This window comes from Tachysurus vachellii, chromosome 14 (genome assembly GCF_030014155.1).
Source record: "Tachysurus vachellii isolate PV-2020 chromosome 14, HZAU_Pvac_v1, whole genome shotgun sequence".
Lineage (NCBI taxonomy): Eukaryota > Metazoa > Chordata > Actinopteri > Siluriformes > Bagridae > Tachysurus > Tachysurus vachellii.
In genome coordinates this window covers 23379818-23401730 of record NC_083473.1, presented here as the reverse complement: position 1 = coordinate 23401730, position 21913 = coordinate 23379818, and the positions used below count along the sequence as shown (strand labels likewise).

General features: G+C 41.3%; 1 protein-coding gene across 1 annotated transcript in view; it reads left to right on the top strand.

Annotated features, from left to right (window-relative positions):
• Positions 1 to 21913, top strand: part of LOC132856907 (A disintegrin and metalloproteinase with thrombospondin motifs 20-like) — a 98609-nt gene that overhangs the window by 8947 nt on the left and 67749 nt on the right. Inside the window, exons 3-8 of the mRNA XM_060886782.1 lie at positions 149 to 311; positions 16866 to 17113; positions 18570 to 18653; positions 19114 to 19238; positions 19732 to 19772; positions 20468 to 20573. Of these exons, the coding sequence (XP_060742765.1) occupies positions 149 to 311; positions 16866 to 17113; positions 18570 to 18653; positions 19114 to 19238; positions 19732 to 19772; positions 20468 to 20573 (767 nt within the window). The remainder of the gene's footprint in view (positions 1 to 148; positions 312 to 16865; positions 17114 to 18569; positions 18654 to 19113; positions 19239 to 19731; positions 19773 to 20467; positions 20574 to 21913) is intronic.

Below are 21913 nucleotides of genomic sequence, written 5' to 3'. Positions count from 1 at the left end.
CATCATTTTATTTTAAATTCCTGGAAAACCTTTCACGTCATTTTTTACACTACTTTGTATAATTCAGTGTTGGAATGATGGGATGATTGGATTGAGCATCGTTTTGCTCTGAAGCGTTAACGATGTGTGATTTCATTTGCTCCTGCAGATTGGTACGTTTACAACCCACAGCGGAGAATACTTCCTAGAACCATTAATGGCAGCTGATGATGAGGAGTATGAAGAAGAACACAACAAACCTCATCTGGTATACAAACACGAGAGGAAGGAGACGCGTGACGGCGACGGGTCCGAGGCTTGCGCATCTTCAGGTAAAGACCAAAAGCAAATGTATTGTGGAGCAAGTAAAAGCATTTGATTAGCTCTGTTGTTGTTATTATTATTATTATTATTATTATTATTATTATTATTATTATTATTATTATCATTATTATCATTATTATTCAAATTACGGGGGTCACGGTGGCTTAGTGGTTAGCACGTTCTCCTCACACCTCCAGGGTTGTGGGTTCGATTCCCGCCTCCACCTTGTGTGTGTGGAGTTTGCATGTTCTCCCCGTGCCTCGGGGGTTTCCTCCGGGTACTCCGGTTTCCTCCCCCGGTCCAAAGACATGCATGGTAGGTTGATTGTCATCTCTGGAAAATTGTCCGTAGTGTGTGATTGTGTGAGTGAATGAGTGTGTGTGTGTGTGCCCTGTGATGGGTTGGCACTCCGTCCAGGGTGTATCCTGCCTTGATGCCCGATGACACCTGAGATAGGCACAGGCTCCCCGTGACCCGAGGTAGTTCGGATAAGCGGTAGAAAATGAGTGAGGGTGAGTGAGTTATTCAAATTACACTCATGGTATCTTTGTTTATCGTGTCGTTATGGCGACGGAGTTCAGCTTCGCATTTTTTCATCTATTAGTGAGACCTAGATGTAAAAAGCTTGGACTTTTGCCTGGATAGTTTGCCGTATAAACAGAACAAACTGCAAATTAAAATATATTACTACATATTAGGACTTTGGCACAAGTCACAGCGAGAGGATTAAATCCTTCATTGTGGGTTAAGTCGCTGAAATTCTTCTGTTAACGAGAACAAATCAGATCCTTTACGGCATGTAGTTTGCAATCTTGTTTCTTAAGTATTAGCCCCCCCAGGCTGAAAAAACAACAATGTACAACAGCCCTTAAGGAAACAGAGGGATTGCTATAATTACTATCCCACCCGAAGCCTCCCATTTAATTAGAATTTTTATGGCTTAGGTCTTTTGGTGGTGTCAATGGCCCCTTCAGAAGAGTGACCCTGCAAAGTTCAATGCAACGTAAGCCTGAAGGATCGCCGGCGGTCCTCCTCGTGGGCGGCCTTTATGCCGGCTCGTATAAATCTCGTGTGTGTCGGCTGCTTGATTTGCTTGTTGTGTGAACTTAGCCATTGTACCCAGCTCGGGGTCATTGTGCGAGCTGGAATGGAGAGCGGTTTGAATGACTCAGAGGGTGAGGCTGATACCTCCTTAGGATATTCTTCCCTTTCTTTCGAGTAGTCTGTGTGTGGTACAGGCAGTTTGGATCGTATCTGCCAAGGTATTAAAACGTGTGGCCTGAATAGAACCATACGGATCCAATTTCTTCACATATGCTCTGCTTTATTATGCCAGGGCTGTGGCTGCTTTGGTGTCAAAACACTTCACCTTTTTATCTGTTTATAAGGTTTCCTGCAACGTTTTCTGCAAGTCCGGCGTGCATGGAAATGAAAGAAAGAGGATCGACTGCAAGTGACTTAAAAAAGAAAAAAGAAGAAGAAGCAGCTGATAGACAATGCAGCAGGATTAAAAGACATGAGTGATGTTACAGTTGAAAGTGTTTTAAGTGGTGGATCTCACCACTATCAGATAACTTGGAGTCACTTGGCAGATTTGGAGATAGATGGTCTTTGAAGAATATTTCATGTTCTCGCTGTTCAGCTCTCAGAAAAGCAAAAGATCTCAGCTGTCACTGTCTGCACGAACCAAATCACGTGTCTGGAAACGTAGCGCACGTGGGATCGGGAATCGTTGCTTTGCATGGAATGTCCGGATCGTTTGTAAGGATTCTGCTCCTATGTTTGTTAGCACACCCTAAACCCTGAGCCAGCACGTGTCAGTGCCAGCGACTCGAGCCAGGCACTTTAAACGTATGACTCAGACGGTATACTCGCTTCGTGCGACGCCCAATCTCAGCCAGCGAAAGCTAAATATAAATCCGCCTCATCACATGTCATAAACGAGAGACAAGAAAATATGTTGTTTAATCTACGTCTTTAATTAGTGCCAAAACCCCGAACACGGTGTAGCTGTCTGAGGTCATGAGCTATTAGGTGTTAGGAAATGTTTACGCGATGATGTTGGGCCGTGCCACTCTCGGTGATGATATTGGAAACGCGTTTGCTTAGGTTAGGATTAAACACTCTCACGTGATGGACAGAATGCCGGGTGGAGGTTTCTGAGCAGCTGCAAAAACATGTTTGGAGAGAGACAGCTTACGTTTCCACTATTAAAAGTGAAAGATTTTTGGATGCCACTGAATTGCTGACCGATTAGAATTTATTCTAGATGAGAAAACTAAATGTGAACTCTCTTCTTGAGAAAATGCAACACCAGGAAGACAAATTACTACAACGCAACAGATTTCATTCGTGTGTGTGTGTGTGTGTGTGTTTTTAAATAACAGCCTCATAGACAAGTCAGTAAGGGATCCTGCTGACAGAGCTATGTGTGTATTATTTAGCGTGTGTAGATGAAAGACCATTTTTTTCAGAGTCAGGAACATGCAGGTATGTGGAACCACTGATGAACCCAAGCGAAATAATGTTCAGTGCATAAGCTGTCATATAACTCTCTGCCTTTCAAGCATAACCAGGTATATAAGCTTCCAACGTCTCAAATGTCTTGTATGCGATGCGAATACAGAACGGCGTATTCTCCTAGACCAGGGGTCGGCAGCCCGCGGCTCCGGAGCCGCAAGTGGCTCTTTCGTCCCTCTGCTGCGGCTCCCTGTAGATTTGGAAAATAAATATTTAATTTAAATTTATTTTATTTTAGTTAGTTAGTTTTTTAAAAAAAATGTAATTCTAAATTTTAAGATTATGACGTTCTTGTAACATTAAAATTACATTTTTTTTCTGTGGGAAACGGCTCCAAATGGCTCTTTGAGTGTTTAAGGTTGCCGACCCCTGTCCTAGACGAAACGTTGGCTGAAGACTTGCTTACGAAGATCATTTTTAAACTGTACTAGTTCACTTAGCTATTAGTAATTACGACGTTTGGCTACGTGTCTTTTTTATTTTCCTGAAATAATGCGAACGAGCAAAAGACAGAAGCAGCACAGACAGAATCCAGAAAAGACAAACAAAGCAGTAATGCTATGAGATTTATTTTATTATTATTATTATTTAACACTTGAACCGAGAGCTCCTGAAGAACTAACAGGTCAGAGATCATTTCTGAGTTCATTACAGACTTAACACTATTTCCTTCCTGCTGAAGTCTTCAGATGTTCACTGATGAAGACCTGAGCACAAGTTCCTGGGCACGGTGTCTTAGTGGTTAACACGTTCTCCTCACACCTCCAGGGTTGGGGGTTCGATTCCCGCCTCCACCTTGTGTGTGTGGAGTTTGCATGTTCTCCCCGTGCCTCGGGGGTTTCCTCCGGGTACTCCGGTTTCCTCCACCGGTCCAAAGACATGCATGGTAGGTTGATTGGCATCTCTGGAAAATTGTCCGTAGTGTGTGATTGTGTGAGTGAATGAGAGTGTGTGTGTGCCCTGTGATGGGTTGGCACTCCGTCCAGGGTGTATCCTGCCTTGATGCCCGATGACGACTGAGATAGGCACAGGCTCCCCGTGACCCGAGGTAGTTCGGATAAGCGGTAGAAAATGAGTGAGTGAGTGAGTGAGGTATATAGCATATATAAAGTTTGTTGACCGACCGACTTGATTCTTGTCCTAATATCTGTCCTGTGAATGATTTAGACACCTGAGTGTATAGTGTACAGATTCCTCAGCAGGTTGCAGAGGTGAATAAAAGCTTCCATTGTGAGGGTCAGTAATCTCATGGCTTATGCCTCCGTTCTTTATGTTGGCCTTGAAAGAGGAGTCTTGTCTTAAATCAGAGTTGCTCACCGTCATCTGATTTCCGATAGAACGCGAGACACAATGGAAGAAGTGATGAGGTGAAGGGAGAAGCGAGGGACATTTCTATTCGAAGACAAATTTATCCCAATGTATGACGATGCCGAGTAGCTCGATGCGATTTCTGTTGGTTCTTCTTTAATGTTATGGTCGAACATCTAACACTGAAACGACACCGTGTGAAAAAAAAACTCAGCTCAAAATAACATTCAGATTCTTCAGTGTGTCTACTGACACATCTATTGTTTGAAAAGTATTAAATTCCAGCTTAACCTTCAACCCTAAACGTAACCTCTCGTAACCTTTATACGACCTTGTTCATGCCGTTCAAACCAGTTAAACACCAGTAATGTGACCTGCACTGAGAAATTCTACACCGACAGGATGGAGGTTTTATCGAGATTCAGCGTTTTCGCCTTTTTCCTGGGTGCGTAAAAAAGAGTGTGTCACGTCTTACTGTGTTCCAACAAAACTTTCCTAAAGAATTTAGAACAAAATGAAAAACCGCTGATTACTGTGTAGATTTCCTCACAAAATACACTAAAAGTTTATTGGCGTAACTGGTTAAAGCTCTGGGTTGTTGATCAGAGGATCGGGATTCAAGGCCCAGCACAGCCAAGCTGCCACTGCTGGGCCCTTGAGCAAGGCCCTCAACCCTCCCTGCTCCAGGGGCACTGTATCATAGCTGCCCCTGCACTCTGACCCCAAACTCCTCAGTTGGGGTATGTGAAGAAAAGAATTCCACTGTGCTGTAATGTATATCAACCTACCATGACCTGGTAGGTTGATTGGTATCTCTGGAAAATTGTGGTTAGCACGTTCGCCTCACACCTTCAGGGTTGGGGGTTCGATTCCCGCCTCCACCTTGTGTGTGTGGAGTTTGCATGTTCTCCCTGTGCCTCGGGGGTTTCCTCCGGGTACTCCGGTTTCCTCCCTCGGTCCAAAGACATGCATGGTAGGTTGACTGGCATCTCTGGAAAATTGTCCGTAGTGTGTGATTGTGTGAGTGAATGAGAGTGTGTGTGTGTGCCCTGTGATGGGTTGGCACTCCGTCCAGGGTGTATCCTGCCTTGATGCCCGATGACGCCTGAGATAGGGACAGGCTCCCCGTGACTCGAGGTAGTTCGGATAAGCGGTAGAAGATGAATGAGTGAGTGAATGAATATATAACTATAATATCATGAGCATGATTAAATAAATGGTAAGTGTTTTGTTCAGTCATATTTAAGAATAAGATCAATAAAAACGCACTTTTACGTTACAGGTGTCAGATAGACGTCTACAGTTTTCGGTATCGCTCTTCAAACCCGTTTAGAGCCCTAATATTTAGTGAGAAACGGCGGACATCTTGGAAGAGGAGAGCGTTACAGTATATTCCTGTTCTAGTGTCGTATAACAGGATTATTCTAATATACAGTCTGCCAACAGAAGCTCTGACATTGCTTATGACTCAGGTTTTATACTCTCTGTCCTTACAGGACATTTGGCATCATCACAGTTTTTAATGTGATCAAAGCTGTAATAAAAGTAGGTGTTGTTTTATTATCCAAACTAAACTGCTTACGCCTGTATAAATATATTCCAACTTATTGCTTCAGACATGCCTGAAACTCTCACTTAATTACTTAAATTGTGTTCTAACCGTGGGACCACACCCAAGTTCATGGAATTTCTTGGCCTGGCTGGTGTTAATATGAGGTTCTACCGTGTTAAGCTAAGTTCTTTGTGATTATTAGAGTAAGGGTCAGTAACCATTGGTCTGGTGTCGTCTTGATAAAATGACCTATAGCTGGGTGGCCCAGACTGTGTTGTTTGATTGTTGTGCCATATTACAGGCTGTCGGGACGCTTAGGAGATTTTAGGAGAATGTAAGAAGTGTTAAACGTAAATGGTTTTGAGTATGAACTTGGTGCTTGGTGAATCTTTTTAGCTGCACGGTGGGCTTAAGAAACATGCAGGTACTTATCTGTGTGAGCAAGCAGCCTACTGTAAACATGAGCAGGGGATAGGGGTGAGTTCTTCAAAACATGTAGTGTGTAGTGCATGAAGTTAATGAAGGGAACACAGTATGCACTCCCACATACTTGGGTTTTTTATATTATATATGGTGCATATACACACATGCATTTATATAATGTATACGATAACGATGACGATGATGATGATGATGATGACGAAAGCCACTTTTTTCACAAGCTTTGTGAATGTATTTTTTTGTTCTTCAACTTCAATTGTCAAGTCAAATTTTGGATATTAAAGTAAACTTTCAGGTTTCAGTTGAGTTTACTCACTTTTATTGATATTTCTAGCTGGAAATGGTTTACTGAGTTTACGACTATCCATGTGACTGTAACTATGTCTAATAAGACCTTTTTTTATCTGAGTTCTAATATTAACACTAACCCCACACACACACACACACACACACACACACATTTACAGCATTTAGCAGACGCCCTTATCCAGAGCGACTTACATTTTATCTCATTTTTAAATGAGAGTAATATAGGGTTAAGGGCCTTGTTCAGGGGCCCAGCAGTGGCAGCTTGGTGGACGTAGGAATCGAACTCACAACCTTCCGTTTGGCAGCACAACACCTTAACCACTAGGTTACCACATCCCCTTAACAATACACACACACGCACACATACACACAAACACACATACACACATACACACATACACACACACACACACACAAACACACCCACACACACACACACACACACACACACAAACACATACACACACACAAACACACAAACACACACACACACACACACACACCCACACACACACACACACAAACACACATACACACACACACACAAACACACACACAAACACACATACACACACGCACACATACACACACACAAACACACATACACACACAAATACACACACACAAACACACACCCACACACACACACCCACACACACACACACACACACACATGCAAACACAGACACACACACAAACACTCACACACACACAAAAGCACACACACCCACACACACAGACACGCACACACCCACACACTCACACACAAGCACACACACACACATGCAAACACAGACACACACACACACAAACACACACCCACACACACCCACACACACACGCACACACACACGCAAACACAGACACACACACACACACACACACACACACACACACACACACACACAAACACACACACGCACACACACACACACACACACACACACACAGACACGCACATTTATGATAGTCATTAATATTCTGGTTTTCAGCTTATAGTTCATCGACTTCTGTGTTGTTCAGGACAGTTCCAACAGTGACAGTAACTTCATCCTGAGTTAGTTTTAGTTCTTTCTCAGGAGTCAGTTACCTTCAGTGGGTTTCCATGGAAAACTGCCCTTTTTATTTTTCTAGCCACTTGACTGAATCAGCCCTTCACTGAGTGTTCCTGAAACCTTTCATGTGAGAGAAATGTGCTGCTTGTTTGACTATGACCTCAGCCTCCTCTTTTGTTTCGAGGTCACTCACCGCCTGGCCTGAAAGGATGTAGGCCAAAGCTGTCTCACGTAGATCCATAGCTGTTAGTTCACTCTGTGGGTGGAAGATGGTCTTTGATGTGATCCAGCTTACTTTAACCCAAAGCTCAATGTTCTACCAACGTAAACTGACCAGATCTAAAAACCTCATGTTTATTTAGGTCTGTAATTATCTAAGTTAATGGTTTACCGGATCATTCTCTGCACTGTGTGTCGTTCATGCTGGAGAATTAGTTGAATCGTGACGTGTTAGTGCTGAGTCTGGTGTACAGAGCATGGGGCCCCTATGACTGCTCTAGTACGTTGGCTGAAAAGAAAGGAAGTTCCAGTTTTATTAGTCTGTTGAGAGATCGAAGAAAAGAACACTTTTGAAGAAGCGCCACCAACAAAACCTCAGTCACGCTGCATTTACAATTTAAAATAATCGTCTCTCCTTTTTCTACCTCGGTTAAGTATAACTCGTGCGCTTAATGCACCTCTGACTGAAATATTTACATAGACAAAGTACTAGACCTAATGATCTCAACTTGTTGTCTTAGTAGAAGATGGGATTGAAAAATCCTGTGCCTATTTTTTGCACGGCTGGAATCACTGTCTGGGCATTTTGGACCGACGTCAAGGGGCGAGTTTTACCAGGGATCGTCTGCACGCTAAAACCTGGTGCTGACGAGTGACACGTCTGTACCTGTATCTTAGTTCCTTAGTTTTCAAAGTGGCCCTGTTGTTTGTGTGGGGATGAATATACTGCATATGCATGTTTACGTGTGACCTTAAAGGTATTTCAGTATGAATCTAAGGCATAAATCATTTGACTGTTATAGCTAATGTCACAAACTGCTGAATGTCATGTTGCTAAAATGAATGTTGATAAAACGGTTTCCTGACATCAGCCTTACTGTTTCTGACACCCGCTATTACAACTGCATTGCTACACAGCCTCTGAGGTGACCTAGTGGTTATTTCTTAATAAGGTGCGTTCACAAATGAATAAACTGAGGGCAGGAGATACAGTAATATTTTACAGCCACCAGTTAACTGGTGAGAGTGAGAAATTAATTAAATAAGACAAATCTTTGTGGCCACAGGAACATTGATAATGATAATATTACACTTTAATCTTGTAATGACTCATAAAAACATGCCGGAGTCAGTGGTGTTGTGACATGGACACTATTAAGCACACCTTAAATGAGTTCTCAAAGTGAATACGCTTTTTTTTTGTCCCTTCTTTCTCACAAAGTAATAACATTAAGGCCATCCGTCCATTTTCTGCATCACTTATCATCCTACACAGGGTTACAGGGAATCTGGAGTTTATCCAATGGGACTCAAGGCAGTGGAAGGGATGCAAAATGATCGCAGGGCACAAACACACACACATACACACAACTTTGAGACACTCTGGACAATTTAGAGATGCTGGTTAGCCTAAAGCATTGTCTTTGGTCTGGGGAGGAAACTGGAGTACCCAGAGGAAACTCCCCAAATAAAGGGGAAAACATTCAGACTCAACACACACGGCAGAGACAGGAATTAAACCCACAACGTACCTGTGAGGCAAACATGCTTAACGCTAAGTCATTAAGTATGACAAGTTTTTAAGGTCTCGAGATTTTGCCAATTAGTGGCAATGACTTCGTTAGACAATTTTATTTTATACTCCTTATTAAAGAAATTATCACTATATCACTTTATTGATTCACAACGGGGGTCACGGTGGCTTAGTGGTTAGCACGTTCACCTCACACCTCCAGGGTTGGGGGTTCGATTCCCGCCTCCACCTTGTGTGTGTGGAGTTTGCATGTTCTCCCCGTGCCTCGGGGGTTTCCTCCGGGTACTCCGGTTTCCTCCCCCGGTCCAAAGACATGCATGGTAGGTTGATTGGCATCTCTGGAAAATTGTCTGTAGTGTGTGATTGCGTGAGTGAATGAGTGTGTGTGTGTGTGCCCTGCGATGGGTTGGCACTCCGGCCAGGGTGTATCCTGCCTTGATGCCCGATGACGCCTGAGATAGGCACAGGCTCCCCGTGACCCGAGGTAGTTCGGATAAGCGGTAGAAAATGAATGAATGAATGAATGAATGATTCACAACATTACTCATAGGAATGCTAACTATGCTAATTAACGCTAATTATAGGAAATGTCATATTCTGAAAACATTCCTGCTATTCATTCAGATTTAAATGTGTCTGCATCCCTTAAACCTACTTAAGCTTCCCGAATCAGTGTTGCTTCTTCTGCTTAAAGCTTTCATGACCGTTCGAATCAGATCCCTCTTTATGGTTATATCGATACGACGAACTGAAGCTTATCTTAAATGAACCATTCACAATCTGAGAGAAAGCAGCTATAAGCAGGTATGTACAGGTGTGTAGATGGTTGTCTGCAGTGTTTATGTCTTCCTCCCTCAAGGCTTAAGTTCAGGCGGTGTATGTTTACTGCTGCTTTTTTGTCAGTATTTTTATCTGTCTAGTCGCTGATTGCACATAATTGCGTCTGATGTTTTTTTTTTTCTTTTCTGTTGGTTTTGGTTTTTTTCTCAGTCAGTTAAACCACTTGCAAATAATACAGTACCTCTTTACAGTAGTTTAGTGCTGAGGTCTGTGTATCCATCAAATACAGTAGATGCAAGCTGACATGAGATTGGATTCGTAAGCAAATCCAACAATATATCACTGTTTATGATTTTCTTTTTTTTTTAATTGTGCACATGGGGCTTGGTGGTTAGCATGTTAGCCATGCAGCTACTGGTTTGGTGGTTTGATTCTTGCCTCTGTCGTTTTGTGTGTGTGTGTGTGTGTGTGTGTGTGTGTGTGTGTGTGTGTGTGTGGTTTCCATGTTCTTCCCTGTACTTCAGGAGCACTCCAGTTTCCTTTCCCAGTTCAAAGAAATGCCTTGTAGGCCGATCGGCGTCTCTAAATTGTCCGTAGCGTGTGAATGGGTGTGTAGGATAAGCATCACAGAAAATGGATGGATGAAAGGATGGATGTTACATCCTTCATTACTGATTTACTTTAAGAATCGATCCAACTATTTAAATACTATGCTCAATATTTGTACAATAAACTGTTGGTTATTTACTTGGAAGCATCGAGCTTTAATTCCTGAACCTTTCATTTACAGATTTTACATCTTTTATTAAAATTGTCATATGATCCTGATTTTAATTATTTATACAGTAGGCTACTTGTTTTTGAGGTATTAAGGTTCTGATTAAACTTCAACTGATGGCCGGTCAAATCTAAAAGAAAAACTCAATCATAAATTCGACGTCTTTGAAAATGGTGGTCTGATTGTAATTGATAATAATTCTACCCCAAAATGCACGCATTTACCAATAAACGATTGTTTTCAGTAGCTTGTTTCTGCTACACTGTGTAGCTCTTCATAGTAGTGCCCGGTGTCTAGCGGTTCCCATGTGTACATATTCCTTGGACGGATCCCACACTTTTCCTGGCCTCTGAGGTTGTGCACATGGTTTGATTGAAGAGGAGATTCCCTCATTTTGCTTAAACTGTATACAGCTTTCCAGGTTTCTTGGTCAAAGCTCATATCAACAAAGCTTATGCACCACTGGGGAACTTGTCGGTTGCTTTGATTTTAGTCTACGACTGAGTTTGCTGGCTGTTGTTTACAGACACTGTGTATAGTTTATGGGAGAGCTGTGTACTCTCACATCAGTGTGAATAAACAGATGCACAGATGGCTGGATGCACTGCCTGCATCTCCGAATCCATCCACCAACTCACTGCGTTTCTTCTTGTTCCCATAGACGGTAGTGATTACTGAACAAAAAAGTATGATCAAATGAATTCATTCATTCATTCACTCATCTTCTACCGCTTATCCGAACTACCTCGGGTCACGGGGAGCCTGTGCCTATCTCAGGCGTCATCGGGCATCAAGGCAGGATACACCCTGGACGGAGTGCCGACCCATCACAGGGCACACACACACACTCATTCACTCACACAATCACACACTACGAACAATTTTCCAGAGATGCCAATCAACCTACCATGCATGTCTTTGGACAGGGGGAGGAAACCGGAGTACCCGGAGGAAACCCCCGAGGCACGGGGAGAACATGCAAACTCCACACACACAAGGCGGAGGCGGGAATCGAACCCCCAACCCTGGAGGTGTGAGGCCAACGTGCTAACCACTAAGCCACCGTGCGCCCCTCAAATGAATTATTATTATTTTTTTTTATATCAAGTCTGTATAAAAATAGTCAGGCCACTGTTGGGTTGTCTTCGGTGTGAGATGCTTTTGTCCAGATAACCTTAACCAGAATTTTAAGCGTGGAAGGTAAAACTAATGCCAAGTGCTTTCTTTAAAGCTCCTATTGAGCTTTTATACTTCTGAATAAACATTGTGTCCAGAAACAGTGATATGTGGACCTGACGTTCTCTCAGCTGAAAGATCAGCCTTCCTTGTTGTGTATTTCTGGTGGACGTATTATATATTGTCCAAAAATTGTGTGAGCGTACATCGGGAAACGATTGTGTTCTATCTAAGAGCAGGAAGTCGTTATGGCATTTACACCGTCTGTGGTCGAGACCGCTAAGCCTTGGTTTACAGCTTGGCATTTTACATCACTCACCTCACTCAAAATATCCAGGCTAATTTAGTTAGTCGGTCCTCAAATCCGATTGGTTCAAAGGTGTTATATTACTGTAAGGTTATGAAGGTGATATATCTTTAATAGGTATTTTTTTTAGTAACAGCTCTTGTATGGCAGATGCTTGTATGGCAAAATTTAAGCTTTATTCTCTGGTGTAATACCTTTGCAACGGTCAATGTGTTTTCAGCCATAGAAAACAAATCTGCAGGGCTGACAGGTTTGTAGTTTCTAGTCTCTTGGTAAGACGACAAGCTGTGTTTTTAGTCTTATTAAACAAAGAGAAAGAATGAAATGGAGAATGGTGACGAAATGACCGTTAGACATTAGGTGTAACTATAAAGTGATTACATGAATCATTCATTAAAGAGAAACTTATTAAATATGGGAGACATGATGGCTTAGTGGTTAGGATGTCTATCTTACACCTTTGGAAGTTTGATTCCTGCCTCTGCCCTGTTTGTGTGGAGTTTGGATGATCATCCTGTGCTGTGAAAATTTCTTTGTCAGTGCAAAGACGTACAGTATGCTGATTGGCATCTCTAAATTATCCTGTGTGTGAATGTTGCCCTGGGGTCGGTTGTCAAGCCATCCAGGGTATCCACCACCTTGTGCCTAGACTCCAGGTTCCCTCCGTCCTTGTTGTAGGATTATCGTACAGAAATGGATGAACGGATGAATGAAAGGATGGATTATTATCTTTGACGAATGGCTGTGAAATGGTGGCGGTATCCAAAGACATGCATGGTAGGTTGATTGGCATCTCTGGAAAATTGTCCCTAGTGTGTGATTGTGTGAGTGAATGAGAGTGTGTGTGTGCCCTGCGATGGGTTGGCACTCCGTCCAGGGTGTATCCTGCCTTGATGCCCGATGACGCCTGAGATAGGCACAGGCTCCCCGTGACCCGAGGTAGTTCAGATAAGTGGTAGAAGATGAGTAAGTGAGTGAGTGAGTGAGTGAGTGAGTGAGTCTCTCTCTCTCTGTCTCTCTCTGTGTCTCTCTCTGTGTCTCTGTCTCTCTCTCTGTCTCTCTCTCTGTCTCTCTCTCTGTCTCTCTCTCTCTGTCTCTGTCTCTCTCTCTCTCTGTCTCTCTGTCTCTGTCTCTCTGTCTCTCTCTCTGTCTCTGTCTCTGTCTCTGTCTCTCTCTCTGTCTCTCTCTCTGTCTCTGTCTCTCTCTCTGTCTCTGTCTCTGTCTCTGTCTCTCTCTCTGTCTCTCTCTCTGTCTCTCTCTCTCTCTGTCTCTGTCTCTCTCTCTCTCTCTCTCTCTCTCTCTCTCTCTCTCTCTCTCACGCTAGCGGTTGCCACAGCCGATCACCGGAGTGCGTATTTGATTTGGCACAGGTTTTATATCAGATGCCCTTCCTCATGCAGTCCTCCAATTTTATCTGGGCTTTGCCCCGGCACTGCGATTTCACTAGCTTGTGCAACCCCCAGTGGCTGATTTGGTTTCGTCTGGAAGTCAAACTGGAGTCACAGACAGATTGCTGTAGATTAAGAGGAAATAAACACTACGGTATGCTGTTACATTCTGTAATTTCTATTCTGTATTTTTTTTTTATGTCAAAGCTTCTGAGACTGTAGGAACGAGATCGACTCTGTGCCGACGTGTGGCACGATGCCAAAACATCACAAGTTCTCTTTCTGACATTACAGCCCATGCACCCATATATCACACTGTAACTCCAGAGCCCACAGCCGTACACTCTGTGGGAAATAAACGTCCGTTCCTTAGCTAAAGTAAACAAATACACTCACAGATTACATACATCTATGCCAGAAGCAGCTCTGGGCTTGTGTACGTTTAATGGGATAGAATAGAAAGATTATTATTATTTCTGCTTGGCTTTAATGCAGTGTAACAGCTCTGAGAAGACGCTTTGCATTCTGGGAAGACGGAAATATTTTTATATTTCATATTTTTTGTTTGTTCATGGAATGCGTGACGTTGTTGTGAGTTATTGTTCTGTCTTATTCCTTATAGCGCTTCATCTGTCAGGTACGATGGCAGTGTGGATAGACAAGGAAGACTGGATAGAGTTTGATTGTTTAACTGAACAATTCTGAAGTGGCTCATGTAATACTGAAGTGGAAACTCCTGTAAACAAAAGGAGAGGATGTGACCAAACTCACACTAGATAAACATGGCTAATGTACTCATCCTTTCAGCTTAGCTTGCTCTCTCTCTCTCTCTCTCTCTCTCTCTCTCTCTCTTTCTTTTTATTTTCTCTCTCTCTCTCTCTCTCTCTCTCTCTCTCTCTCTCTCTCTCTCTCTCTCTCTCTCTCTCTTTTTACTTTCTCTCTCTCTCTCTTTCTTTTTATTTTCTCTCTCTCTCTCTCTCTCTCTCTCTCTCTCTCTCTCTCTCTCTCTTTCTTTTTATTTTCTCTCTCTCTCTCTCTCTCTCTCTCTTTTTACTTTCTCTCTCTCTCTTTCTTTTTACTTTCTCTCTCTCTCTCTCTCTCTCTCTCTCTCTCTCTCTCTTTCTTTTTACTTTCTTTCTCTCTCTCTCTCTCTTTCTTTTTACTTTCTCTCTCTCTCTCTCTTTCTTTTTACTTTCTCTCTCTCTCTCTTTTTACTTTCTCTCTCTCTCTTTCTTTTTACTTTCTCTCTCTGTCTCTCTCTTTCTTTTTACTTTCTCTCTCTTTACTTTCTCACACTCTCTCTCTCTCTCTGTCTCTCTCTTTCTTTTTACTCTCTCTCTCTCTCTTTCTTTTTACTCTCTCTCTTTCTTTTTACTCTCTCTCTCTTTCTTTTTACTCTCTCTCTCTCTCTCTCTCTCTCTCTCTCTTTTTACTCTTTCTCTCTTTTTACTTTCTCTCTCTCTCTCTTTCTTTTTACTCTCTCTCTTTCTCTCTTTCTTTTTACTTTCTCTCTCTCTTTCTTTTTACTCTCTCTCTCTCTCTCTCTTTCTTTTTACTCTCTCTCTCTCTCTCTCTCTCTCTTTCTTTTTACTCTCTCTCTCTGTAGCTGTCATTGCTTAAGAATCTGGGAATCTGGTGTGTTCTGTTGTCCATGTGCTTCTCATTCCTCAAGCAGAGAGAGCGGAGAAGAGAGAACGAGGGAATGCGAGTTCACAGGGCGGCACATGAGCTTGACAGCGTTTCAGAGTGTTAACGTTTCGAGTGTTTCGACTCTGAACATCTGAACTGCCATTTATTCATTTTTACAGGTTAATAACGCTATATAGAAGACGTCATTTTCTTGATTACGTCATCCAGTTTTGGTGGAATTTAAGATCAAGACCTGATTTGCAGGGACCAGGATTACGACAATCATATGTCATATGCTACAAACGGCTCTGTACGACGGAAATAAATATCTTAGCAGCTGATAATATCTTGAATTTAGTCAAATTTATCTACTATTACTTTTTACAGGTTTTCCATAAGATAATTCATTTCATTCATTTACATTATTTAGCAGACGCCGTTATCCAGCGCGACTTACATTTTTATCCAACTGAGCAATTGAGGGTTAAGGGCCTTGCTCAGGGGCCCAGCAGTAGCAGCTTGGTAGTCGTAGGAATCGAACTCACAACCTTCCGATTGGTAGCCCAACACCTTAACCACTAGGCTACCAAATCCCCATTAAAACTCTTTCTATGTATATTTTGCTACATTTTCTTAAAAAAATTGTAGTAGAAGTGTTCATTATTTAAGATACTATAACTTGCTAATGACATATTTTTTCTAATGCCAAGTCAAAAGGGAAGCTTTTAGACAGTTGGTATGATTATTTTAAATCTCAAAGAATTCAAGGAATTACAAGAGCCTATAATAATAATAATAATAATAATAATAATAATAATAATAATAATAATAATAGTGAAAATACTAAACTAAACTGATTTAATGTCAGAACAGTTCTTTTTAGTGTTTTCTTCTCATGGACTGCTGTTCCAGTCAAGATGTTTCCCAGCGAAGGATCCTCTGTGTCCAGCTTATTCTATGAATAAATGAATGTTTTCTTGTTTGTATAAATGGTTAGGGTTAGGGTTAGGGTTAGGGTTAGCCTAACATCAGGGTTAGCCGAACCCCAACCCTAATAAGAAAATGTGGCTTATTATAGCACAATATTGGATTTAGGAGCAATTAAAGCACTCGTATTATAAACGTCTGCTGGTGAGTGTAATATTCTTATAATCTAATCATAAAGCACAGAGTTTTACTTTAAGCCTTTTCACATAGATACCTATTATAAGGAAACTGTGGCGGAAAGACTTTCATCAAAACTTTGTTGAAAATTAACACTAGCAAAACAGAATGAAGCCATAAAATACAAACTGCATAAGCAAACGTATCACAACCTCTTGTATGTTGCCAGTTATATATATATTTTATTATTAAGTTTCTTCTTTTTTTTTTTTTTTTTATAACCGATGAATTCTATATAAATAAATAAAGGTACTTTGTTTTGCAAATGCTGTACATATTATTAGATTAAAAGACTTGAACATAGAACACAATCTTTCTAAAAATGTCATCATTGTTTCATCGATCCACCAGATATTTAAGATTTTTAAGGTTTTTAAGTTTTTTTTTTTTTTTCTCACACAGATAACATGAAAGACCATTTCCATAGCAATGGAAGTCTTGAAGAAGAGGTTAAGTCAGTATGGGAAACTATGGACAAACATTTGCCCAGGATGCAACAATCAACCTCTAAAAATCATTCCAGTGGCAGCCGGAGAAAACGTTTCCTGTCTTATCCACGCTTCGTAGAGCTGATGGTCACGGCAGACGCCAAGATGGTGCGACACCATGGACGCAACTTGGAGCACTACATTCTAACAATCATGTCAGTAGTAAGTAAGATGTTTTTCCAAACCTTTTTTACTTCTGAATTGGTGGGACGGTCAAATCCGTTTTGTAAGATAAATAAATAAAATAAATATTCATTCATTCATTCATTCATTCATTTTCTACCGCTTATCTGAACTACCTCGGGTCACGGGGAGCCTGTGCCTATCTCAGGCGTCATCGGGCATCAAGGCAGGATACACTCTGGACGGAGTGCCAACCCATCACAGGGCACACACACACTCTCATTCACTCACACACTCACACACTACGGACAATTTTCCAGAGATGCCAATCAACCTACCATGCATGTCTTTGGACCGGGGGAGGAAACCGGAGTACCCGGAGGAAACCCCCGAGGCACGGGGAGAACATGCAAACGCCAGACACACAAGGTGGAGGCGGGAATCGAACCCCCAACCCTGGAGGTGTGAGGCGAACGTGCTAACTGCTAAGCCACCGTGACCCCCAATAAAATAAATAAATAAATAAATACATTTTTAAACCTCTCAGTAGTTGCCATTGACTTGACTTGGAATGCCATTTTATTTTATTTCTTTTAGTTTTATCTTGCGTTTGTAATGTGTAGTTTTGGTTGTGTTGTTGTGTAGTAGTTTAAAAGTGTACTGACGCTTTAAGATCCTTGTGATTAATGAGTTGTTTTTATACGTACTGTACAAGCACATTCTATACAAATGTGTTGAAAACAACGAGAAATAGTTTCATGTAAATGATTTGTCTTTTATTTTATCGAATCAGTGTATAGTTTGTAATAATTTGTAATGCCGCGATTACATTATAAATTCCTCTCATTAATCAGTTGTGTGAAACCTCAGTGCTATAAGAGAGAGACTGTGGTGTTGTCTGTTGGAGTGTCTGTCTGATAGATTGGGGTCTTAAATGGTGTTTTTAGCAAGCTGATGATGTCATTATAGCATGTTTGCTGTCTGAAAACAGTCTGAAACCACCCCGACCCATCAAAAGCCTTCATTAGTGCCCTACAGTGACTGATTTATACCCCGGGGGTCCCCTTTTGTCTCTTCTTTTTTTACATCTACATTCCCCAGTTTTCTTCCTTTCCTTCTATTTGTATATTTGTAGTAATTTATCTAAGATCTTTTATGGTGTTCTGGTTGTGGTTTGGCCTCGAGCTGACATGACATAGCGAGGACTCTTGAATTCCTGTCAGGCTTTTAGGACACCATTAGGATCAGTACACACACACACACACACACACACACACACACACACACATATATATATACATGGTTCTCTTTAGTTTTATGTCAGCTTTGTTTTAGAAGTCACTTAACACGATCGTAACGACAACTCGGGTTAGAAGAGTTGTGTAGTTTCTGTAAGCCGTTTGTTCTGACTTAAAATCCAGCTAAGCTTTGTAGTTTTGAACAAACATGCTTGAGCATCTGTTTGCATGTCTGTTCTGTGTGCATCTCATTTCAGGTAGCTGCAGTTTACAAAGATCCAAGTGTTGGAAATCTCATCAATATCATGATTGTCAAACTGATCGTTATTCACAACGAGCAGGTAAATGACGCCTGTCACGTTTCGGCTTTCTACGAAAGACCTGCTTCTTAATTAACACGTGTGATAAAGTATCCTAGAGTTTTAATAGCATGATTTTTGTTGTCGTCGGGATTCATTTTCGGGCTTCGCTGCTTAAAGAAACTTTCTTTGCAAAAATAAATAAAATAAAATAAAGACTATTTAAAGATATCAGCTAATCTCGATGATGCTAGCAGTATATAGCTAGACAAGGCCGCATGACAGCGATGAGCGATATATATATATATATATATATATTTATCATACCGTGTAACATGACATGAAATACAATGAATCTGACGGACGGAATTGTGTTTAATGTTCTGTAGGATTCGACCTGATTGTGTTTTTTGTTGATATTTTCAATGTAAAAGCACATACATTAAAATCATTGCACACATTTGTCCGTGAGGTAATAAAGGCTCTTGCTGTATTGTTTTAGGAAGGGCCGAATGTGAACCGCTATGCTGCTGCGACGCTACACAACTTTTGTGTGTGGCAACAAAGTCAGAATGTTCTAGATGACAGTCATCCATCTCATCATGACACTGCTCTGCTCATCACGAGGTAATATTTGTGCTTTAATCATTGCTAATGCTATCCAACTAGCTAACATCAGCTAATCTGCTAGGGCTTCTGAAAGGATTTTTGAGTGTTATATTTTAGGTCTATAATAATGTTAGCCAAAGATGTTAACGGAAACTAACGTGCCAAGATTCCGGAATAGAATTTTCTTGCTGTTAATTTTTAATGTTTAGAATCTTTAGTGCTAATGCTATCCAACTAGTTAACGTAAACTAATCTAGCTAACGAATGAACCTGTCAGGATCTCTGGGAGACGTTTTTGTTGTCATTTTTCATGTTTAGAATCTTCAGTGCTAATGTTAGCCAACTAGCTATGATATCTGAGAGGATTTTTGTGTGTTATTTTCAATGATTTATCTTTAGTGCTGCTGTTAGCCAGCAAGCTAATATGAGCTAATCTGTAACGATTTCTGATCTTATTGATGAATTTTCATAGTCTTTGCTGTTAACTGTTATGACTTGTGTTTTCATACAGGGAAGACATCTGTCGGGAAAAAGACAAATGTGACACATTAGGTAAATTTAACTCTTTTTATCGTGATTATTTGACCTGATATTAAATAGGTAGTTCCAGTTTGTTTATTTACTAAATAAACATGAAATGGCATTTAGTTTTGAGAGTATTTTCGATTGTAACCTTGCACAGCGTCACCGCTAAGTGTTGACGTGAGTTTCTCACAGCGCCGGTAGGAATTAATTACACTATTGATGGACAGCTGATTAGACTCACTAAGATTTAAAGGTCATGTCAGTCATAACCTTGTAAGATGTCTACGTACTTGTGACCTTGTCCAGCGATGACCCGAGTCCACAGCTACACCCATGACGGAAAACTTTCCGAAGCCGTTTTGAAGGAGATTAACATTTAACTTCATACGATGGCTTTTTTCATATGAGTTCACATTACTCCATGGTTAGCTGTGTGTAGAGGAAGCAGCTGTGTTGGTCTTATTGGATCGGTGCCAGACAGGAGATGTACAAATGATGATACAAAGGCTATTACATCAAAGTGCAGTATTACATACAGTATAATGAGCTTTTCTCCAGGAACGCAGGTGTGTACGTCAGCGTCAGTTACCTTTCATTGTTCTGCTCATTGATGGATGTGAATATTTACAAGTTGAACTAAAGCTGAAAACAATGGAATGCAGTATAACATAATGACTATAGTTGTCCTGCTCTGGTTACGTGTGTGTGTTTTCTACATTTAGGCCTGGCAGAACTGGGTACAATGTGTGACCCATACCGGAGCTGCTCCATCAGTGAAGAGAACGGTCTGAGCTCCTCCTTCACCATTGCCCACGAGCTGGGCCATGTGTAAGTTTCGGCCCCCGGAGGGGAGCCGCCTAGCTGAAAGTGGTCCCTTATAACACACAAAAGCCCTCTTATCCCCCTCACAGGGGCACACACAGGTGCAAAGCATAATAAAAACCAGTGCGTGTTTAATAACAGGCCAGTCTTAATACCCCCTCTGTACTCTGACCTCTCTTCTTCCTTACTGCACCCAGCATGGTTCAGCCCATAAGACTTTCCATCTCCAGGGTACAGTTAATACTGATGTGGGATACACTTCTGTCGTTGTGAACAGGTCTGTGCTTTGTTTCTGCTCAAATTATGTAATAATTATGACAAAATTCAGCTTTTCCTTTAGAGTGGCATGCAGTGGGTTGATACATGATACAGGTTCTCTGGAGCAGAGAGGATTAAGGTGTTTCCACACATGTAGTCAGTATAAATCAAACCCTCATGTGTTGTCACTCTTCTTTTGGTTCCCGTTGAGAACCCTGCACTCAGGACAGAACCAAAGCTGGATCGAGGCTTAGTCCAGTTCCAATTAAGTGAGAAAGTAATTTGACCCTGAATCGACCAGGCTGTAGATAATGAACCAAACTCTCTGTGCATTCTGGGATACAGGTGGCATTTTTTTAGGCACAAACTACTAAACTGACTCTCATAGTGATACCCGGGGTACATTTCCAGCTTAATAAGCTCCTCAGCCTCAGATTTGTGTGTGTAGTGTGAAACAAATTCAAACCAAATAGCCAACTGGTATGAAATCTCCTTTACGGGCCTTAATTAAGGGCCCAATAGTGGCATCTTGGCAGTGCAGAGTATTAATAACCACTGAGCCACCACTACTCCCTGGGTTTGTGTAATCATCCCATTTTTATAATCCTTAATAATAATAAAAAAACTGGACTAAATGTAGTATTGCCTCCTCAAAAGTCAATATTTCACCTGAACGTTTCATTTCTTTCTCATATTTTGCTTCAAATTCTGCGTCATACAAATACAAATGTAGTTGATGGATATCAGCCATGTTTTTAACTTAATTACTGAGTATCCAGGTTCTGCTTAAGAATATTATCCATTGTAGTCTCATTTAAACATAAGGGATGTGGTAACCTATTGGTTAAGGTGCTGGACTACCAATCAGAAGGTTGTGAGTTCGATTCCCATGTTCACCAGGTTGCCACTGCTGGGCCCCTGAGTCAGGCCCTTAACTCTCAATTGCTCAGTTGTATAAAAATGAGATAAAAACGAAAGTCGCTCTGGATAAGGGTGTCTGCTAAATGCTGTAAATGTAAACAGTTTGTAAAGAGCTAAAAGAAAGGTGCACTTTAATAAATAGTAATTTATTAATAATTATTAATAAG